This window comes from Notolepis coatsorum (genome assembly GCF_963971535.1).
Source record: "Notolepis coatsorum genome assembly, chromosome: 1".
Taxonomy (NCBI): domain Eukaryota; kingdom Metazoa; phylum Chordata; class Actinopteri; order Aulopiformes; family Paralepididae; genus Notolepis; species Notolepis coatsorum.
The window spans coordinates 307,234,015-307,242,061 of NC_140165.1; the positions used below are offsets into that span (position 1 = coordinate 307,234,015).

At 42.0% G+C, this 8,047-nt stretch overlaps 1 protein-coding gene across 1 annotated transcript in view; it reads right to left on the reverse strand.

Moving 5' to 3' along the window:
* LOC311225752 (vomeronasal type-2 receptor 1-like) overlaps positions 1-7,825 on the reverse strand; it is a gene marked incomplete at both ends in the record, with an annotated part of 42,041 nt that extends 34,216 nt beyond the window's left edge. Inside the window, 8 exons of the mRNA XM_084311146.1 lie at positions 1,196-2,107; positions 2,199-2,322; positions 2,420-2,647; positions 4,717-4,992; positions 5,145-5,351; positions 6,509-6,778; positions 7,048-7,134; positions 7,565-7,825. Coding sequence (XP_084167272.1) covers positions 1,196-2,107; positions 2,199-2,322; positions 2,420-2,647; positions 4,717-4,992; positions 5,145-5,351; positions 6,509-6,778; positions 7,048-7,134; positions 7,565-7,825 — 2,365 coding nt within the window. The remainder of the gene's footprint in view (positions 1-1,195; positions 2,108-2,198; positions 2,323-2,419; positions 2,648-4,716; positions 4,993-5,144; positions 5,352-6,508; positions 6,779-7,047; positions 7,135-7,564) is intronic.
* Between the last annotated feature and the right edge of the window lie 222 nt (positions 7,826-8,047).

Sequence of the window (8,047 nt, forward strand, 5' to 3'; positions counted from 1 at the left end):
CTTTGGTTCATTACAATTTACTCAAGCCTAGTAACAGACACAATATTTCTGACACTGGGAATACATTCCCTGAGATCCATAGATGTCCCTAGATTCAGATGCCAAGAACATGCAAATGGACAATAGAAAAAAAAATCTGTCTACATCCTTATGGAATGAGTGACATAAAAAAAAATATATATATATATATAATATATATATTTAAAAAATAATAATAATTTAATTAAATAATTAAATGTAATAATTTTGTTAGACTTTTTTTTTTTTTTTATGGAAGAGCCACACATTGACGGGCAAAGAGCCACATGCGTCTAGCGAGCCACGGGTTGGCCACCCCTGATCTAGCATAACAACAACATTGCTCTGCTACACATATCCAGATTCATCACAGGCACAGGAAGTGTGCCCTCAAGGTTGTGACATATGAGTTTCTAGTTGGGACTCTCTGGCACCTCAGACATTTTGCAAAGTCTTGTGCATTCTGAACTACTGTATATCAACAACTGGGCTGTATTAGCCATGTCACAGACAGGACCAAGCAGTGTCTCACACAAGCAGACAATTATTATTTATAATAATAATAATCATAATAATAAACTTTAGTTGTATAGCACCTTTCATACAAGAATTGCAGCCCAAAGTGTTTCACAGCAGTGATGTAGACACAAAATAGACATACAATCTGCATAGAATTGGCAGAATTATAGACAGGCCTCCAGGGAAATGTGTAATAGACTTCTGTCATTAAAATCTATGAAAAAAATATTATAATCGATTTCTTATTGATTATGATAGCTTTCTGACATTAAAATCTATAAAAGACACAAATGGCTTCTGACAAAATAAAAGCAATGCATAGACATAGACATACATTAGCATAAGATAGACAGTCATTTTCAGAAACAAATATGCTTGCCATCCAATTGCAAAATAGCCAATTGCTGCAGAAATCTCCAGATGTCAAACAAAATCACTGTATGAGCCTTTATAAGTGTCTTGGGTGGTCCTTAACATTTTAGACCTTTCTTTTCTCAACTCTCAATTGGTAAACATGGCTAAAACGTGTATCAAAGCTGTATAATTGCATCAACCAAAAACCTAGGTGCCGGTAAAAAACAAGGGAAAAAATATAGACAAAACGATATTTGTGTGAGGAAAACAGACATGGAAAAAGAAGGTATTGAAATGATTGTCTATATCTTGTTGGTACTTCGCCCCATAATGGCCTTCTTAGTGTTTTTCTCCGGTTTCAGTAAGATAATGTAACACTTTGGTCCAAACAGCGCCACCAACAGGCCAAAACTAGAGGCCAGGATGGCAAAGACTTCCACCACATCTGCATATTTTCCTGGGGAGCTGATATAAGCAGGGATGAAGGCCACCCACACAGCAGAGAAGATCAGCATGCTGAAGGTGATGAACTTGGCCTCGTTGAAGTTATCAGGAAGATTCCTTGCCAAGAATGCCAGCAGGAAGCTGAGAAGAGCCAAGAAGCCAATATAACCCATCAACACTGCAAAACCAACTGTGGACCCTATCACACACTCATAAACAATCTTATCAGTGTGGTACTGTGTGTTTTTATGAGGAATTGGTGAAGAAGATACCAGCCAGGCTATGCAGACCAAAGCCTGGATGGAAGTGAGAGCCAGAACTGTCCCTCTCTGCTGTCCAGCACCAAACCACTTTAGACTGGTTCCACCCCCAGGCTTGGAGGCCTTGAACACAGCCAGAACCACCATGGTCTTCACCAGAATACAGGAGACACACAGCACAAAGCTGATCCCAAATACTGCATGTCTTAGCTGGCATGTCCACAGCCTAGGCCGACCAATGAAAAGCAAGGAGCACAGGAAGCATAGTTTGAGTGACAGCAGGAGCAGGAAGCTGAGTTCTGAGTTGTTGGCGCGTACCACAGGAGTGCTGCGATGACGGATGAAGATTCCAAAGACAATGCAGCAGATGAGTGTACCCATCAACGAGGCTGTTGTTAATGAGATACCCAGAGGCTCATGGTAGGAGAGGAACTCTGCAACCTTAGGGACACATCGGTCACGTTGGGGACTGGACCAGAAGTCCTCTGGACAACTGCTACACTCTGTGGAGTCTGACAGAGAAGGTTTCTTAAAATGCTGGATATGTGCAGTACTGTATCCTTAAATTATATTGCTTTATAATGTACAGTGTACAGTACATACCAGTCTCATTGCTGATCTCTCCTTCAGAACAAGAGATGCAGTCGAAGCAGCAGACAGGCTCCCCCTTCCTTCTGGCCATGCGGGTTCCTGGCGGGCAGCTCTCACTGCACACTGACCGAGGAGGCTACAGGGGAAAGTATGAATTATCAACCTCAGTTCTCCACTATTTTCCTCACAATATAATTATTTTTTCACAAGCCACAAAAAGAACCCGAATCAACCTTTTTGAATTCAAAATTCCAGACGATTATGTCGTCATTGAGTGTCAGTTGTTCACCCGTGGAGGCTGACATCTTAACCACGCCCACATTCTGAAGCTTTGTACTTCCGTCTGGGAGCCACACCCAGTTCATGATGTCATAGATTGGCAAGACATCACCGTTTTCGTCGAATGACACTTGGTCACCATATGATGTGGTGAAGTTTACCCTGTCCAAGTAATACACAAGCTGGACACATGGGAGAGAGAAATAAAGAGGGGCTACAGGACAGAAAGACTGCATGATATGCACAGAATTACCACAAATTCAGCAAAAGAAATTCACAGAATTAGCACAGCATTAGTACAAAATTAGCACAACATTAGCCCAACATTAGCACAAAATGTGCAAAAGATTTGCACAAAATTATATCTCCCGCTAACTGTGCTACATACATTGAGAACACCATAGATATATATAAAGACTAGATGGCGCAAGGCGGAGTCTCCCGCATAGTTCACTGGCGGCCATCTTGCTACAGTTAACTATTCTGGTACGTATTATGGTAGCTGGTTTAACGTGAGTGATCTGCACAAACAGAAATACTCTTAACACGCTGAAATCTTGACGGATTTACAAACAGTTTGGTTTATTACAAACGTTATTAATGTGGCTATGATTCTTGCTTGGAAGAATTAAAAAAATGAAAAGTCCATTATAAATATGCAGTATGATAACTACATCTCTGACGTTTTTAACAAACCAAACGGTTGAAAATTGAGCAAGCTATGGTTATTTCAATAGTACATGCACTATAGACATTCATGTTATGAGTGGGCATGCTACCTGTAGCAAGATGGCCGCCATGTGGCAACGTCGGTCTCCGTTGGCCAGCAGCGCGGGTGAGTCATCTAGTCTTTATGTATATCTACGGAGAACACTACTAACATAAAGTATATGCAGAACCTGACATTCAATTAGCTCTATTGACAAGCTTTGTATCCAATGAGGTTCCCGGTTCAATTCCCGCTCTTCCCGGCAGTGTGTCGAAGTGTCCTTGAGCAAGACACTTAACCCCTAACAGCTCCCGATCAGCAGGTTGGCACCTTGCATGGTTGCCTTTGCTGTGTGAATGCGTGAGCGAATGGGTAAAATGTAAAGCGCTTTGGATAAAAGCGCTATATAAATGCAGTCCATTTACCATTTATACATACTGTGTACACAAAGCTCTATGACGAACCGCCCTGGATTCTGAGGGTTAAGTCAAAAACCCGTCATAGCAAATTATTACAGGCTTGCATTGTATTTTCGAAGGTATCAACAGAAACCTCAGTGTCTCGACAAAGGCTGGTAGGGTGAAAGCACAAGGCACTACACAAGCCATGTTCTCTCCAAAGTCTCTTTCAAATGCTCTGTGCTGCCACCACTGGTCAGCAATAAGATCAGCACCTTGACCTGACAGGTTAACAGTGATAGTAATGTGCTCGGTGCTGCCACCGCTCAGTGGTCAGCAATAAGATCAGCACCTTGACCTGACAGTAACAGTGATAGTAATGTGCTCGGTGCTGCCACTGCTGGTCAGCAATAAGATCAGCACCTTGACCTGACAGGTTAACAGTGATAGTAATGTGTTTCATTGGCGACCAGAGGCAGCGCAGAGCGTTTTTCAAGCGTTCACAGAAGAAGGCTCGGCAAGAGGAGACTAAAGGAGACTTGAGAGAAAAGGGTAATTTAATACTGTATTTCAGCAGCAACTTGTGTTTTCACCCCACCAGCCTTTGTTGAGAGTCTTTGAGCTTTCTGTTGATCCCTTCGAAAACACAACGCAAACCTGTAATAACTAGTTAGAACAAGATTTTTACTTAACTCTCACAATCTGCGGTGGTTTGTAATTTGTATATACATAGAAAGCTCATCAATAGAGCGAGCATTCAACATAATATGTTTGATCCATTCTGAAGCCCAAAAGGCAAACACAAATCTAGTGTCACATTATTGCTGTTGTTTGGTGTTATTTACTATCACCATCAACAACTGTGACACAGGATTATGGGTAACCGAACCGTACCTTTTTATCCTACTGGAAATATTGCTTTTGAAAAAGGAACTGTACATCCATGCATCTTTTACATTTTCCAACTAAATTATTTCCTATCAATATCCTATACTGATCAATATATACTACAAAATACAAAGAAACTGTATTATGTTATGACACAGAAAATGAGAGAGAGGGGGGCACACAGTTTATCTTTCTGTCTCCTTTACTGACTGACTGAAACAAGCCCATGTGTTGTGAGTGTAAAGTGATACCACACCTGCCATGGCTCCATCCTCTGCAGACTGGCACAGCTCTGCCCGCTGAAAGGCCCTCTTCCTGGTTCACACTGCAGCATGTCATGGAGGGCGTAGGCCAGGGCGTACACAGCCTTGTACACGTTATACTCTGATCTGAGGTCTGACACATCCAAATAGTCAGTCGTTACATTCCCTATATCCTCCTGTCCGGTACATAACCTTCCCCCGGCATCCACCCACTCTGATGGTGGAGGTGCAAATCTACACTGGAACGTGTTCTCCCAAAACTGCTTCACCTGCAGAATGGAAACAAGCAAAAAGATGAGAATCTTTAAATACTGTAAAGCAGTGTTTGCTATTGAAATAGCATAGTGGATATTGAATTCGGCAAACCATAATACTGGAGATGATAGGTGATTTGTGATTGTAAGGTGAAAAAAACTCTCACTATACTGTTTCCATGGCTGTCGTTATAGTTGATGTCAGGACGGATTCTTAGCAGGAACTCTCTCAGTCCTGGTATCTCTCCACGGCGGATGGCAATGCCCATGGTGCCTCCCAAGTAGGGCATCAGACGAGGGGTCTGGAGCACCGTAGCTGCTGTCCAGGCCTCACTGGCAAACCACTGTAGACCTGTCACATTCTGCTGCAACACCTGTGGAAGTACAGTTCAGAATCCAGTGACATTGATATGCTATAATGAATTTATTTAATTCGATTAATTGTGTTAATTTAATTCATTATGCATGTATTTATTATGGTATTTTATCTTTTCAATGCATAACAAAATGAATATGACACATACTGTATGTCAGCAGATTTTAGTTGTGGGGGGGGGGGGGGGGGGGGGGGGGTGAAAATGATACAATGTAACATGGAAACAATAGAATAACTAAAAATCACCAACAAAAGAAACAAAAAACCAACCAACAAAGAGAAAATGTACTAAATCATTAATTCATTAGTTATTATTAATCAATAATTATCAATAATAACTAAACAAACTACAGCAGAAGCTCTATAATGCTGGTATAAATTAAGGACCAGAAAATGACGGTACCAGTTTGAAGAAACATATGAAATGATTGCAATGTAAAGCAGCTGTCTATAGTGTAGATGATATTTGTCTATAGTGTACAGTTTATGTCTGGATGGGTTTGAATGTCAATGCCACATTGATTCAGCCATTTTTATAAACCATCTACTAAGGCAAGATTTTGCTGAGGAAAGATAAAGCAATTATTTTCCCCATGTGCCATTTTTATTGAAAAACAAATCATTTAGGCACTGCAATCAGTATATTGTTTTGACAATGAAAGATATGACTTGAGCTTTGTAAATTTTACTTTATTATCTTTATTATTACTACTTCCTATGAGACATCAAACCACTTCCTATGAGACATCAAACCGAGGTCCCGACTGAATTCGGTCGTTAAAGAACCCAGGGCGTCTATCGCAAAGAATAGCGGGTTCCCCTACGTTCCTGGCCAAATTCCCAGTCAGGTATCTGACATCAAGGCCACCTAATCCCCCCTAAGGCCCCCCCCCCCCCCCCGCTTAAATAGCTGATATCAATCCCCGTCTCCTGAGCCTTTCAGCCATTGTGTAGTGTGATGTGTGCCTGGTGCCAGTGTATGGCAGCCATTGAGCCTGCGTAGCCCAAGGTTGGGTGCTACCAGTGGTGGTGAAGGAGGCAATTTCCACCCTACATTGTAAAAAAGCGCTTTGAGTCTGTCTAGAAGAATGCGCTATATAAATGCAATGATCATTCATTCATTCATTCAACTTAACATGTATCTTAAAAGCCAACCTCGTCCAGGAGGTTAAGCACAAGGCCTTCATGTGCGAACACAATGACGACACGAGCCGTGGAGCTCTTCATTACGCCGACGATCCTGTGATTTTCTGCTGGGTTACTGCCCCAGGGCAGAATCTCTAGGTAGGCCAGACAACCCCAACCGGACTCGGCCAGGTCGGATTTGAAGGATCGGGCGGCGTGGATTCCGTAGTCATCGTCACTGATCAGCAGGCCCACCCAGGTCCAACCGAACCGCCTCAGAATCTGGAGCATCGCTCGCACCTGCCAAGAGGGAAAGAGATTAGTGCCTTGAATGGAGTCATTAAGTGGGAAATCATCTACCTATATGCGGTTACTGAATTAGGCAGTGTTCAATCACGAGACGGTACTATTACATTACTGACACACACAAGGCACGTACAGTAGCACGCCAGTACACATCGGTAGCGGTATTTGTTTCTTTCGGTTATTTCAATGGAGGAAAACCTGGCAAGTTGAGTGATTTCCTTTATAGAATGTGAAACTAATGTCAACGTAGACTTTAGGTTTACCTGGAAGGCGTCGCTTGGGATGGTTCTGAAGAAGGAGGGGAACTCGTCCCGGTCACTCAGGCAGGAACAGGTGGCAAAGTAACTCAGCTGCAAGAGACACACAGTATAAATGATCAGATGTGTTTGCATTTCTGAGAAACCCTTACTGTTAACTCAAAATAATCTCCAGATTCATATTATTTTTATTGTCACATCTTTTTTTAATGTACATACATTCAGAAAAACGTAAGATGCTTGTTTTTTTCATTTGTAAACATGAATACACAACGGTCAATACAAACTATATAATACAAAAAAAAGCAGTGTGTGCATGTAATAAGTGTGCTTGTATGATGTGTAAGTTACTTAAGGTGCTTTTGTGTGTATGCTCATGTGATAAGAGTATCCACCAGTAGTCTCACACAATCGCCCACAATTTTCATTAATTAAGCCATTTTCAATTTTAAAGTAAATAGGTGGTTCAGCATTTCTTTTTTAAATTCAATAAGATCAAACGTGGCTGAAGAGTGTGACTTACTATGGGCACCCTGTATAAACCTAGAACACTGGAGATGGCAATAGAATTGGTTGAAGATGAATCGCCCACAATCCCGAACACCGGTGGGGATCCGACACAGCTCTCATCCAATAGAAACCGCTCCTCTGTGCCACTGACCAATGACAAAGCTGCGCGGAATGCCACTCCTAGCTTGACGCAGCTATCGTAGAGATGGTACCCGAGGGTCACGTGAGGTAGTAGGTCGGGGCTGCTGTTGATCTCGTCAATGGCAAAGGCCATGGCCTGGGCCTGCCTGAACCCTAGAATGTTAAAACTATCACAACAAAGGATATCACTGTAAACTGTTGAATTATACCAAATAATCACACTTCAATATAATAACTGAAACTAGGGATGTTCGATATTGGCTTTTTTACCGATACCGATATACCGATATTGTCCAACTCTTAATTTCCGATACCGATATCAACCGATACCGATATATGCAGGGTCCCCCCCCCC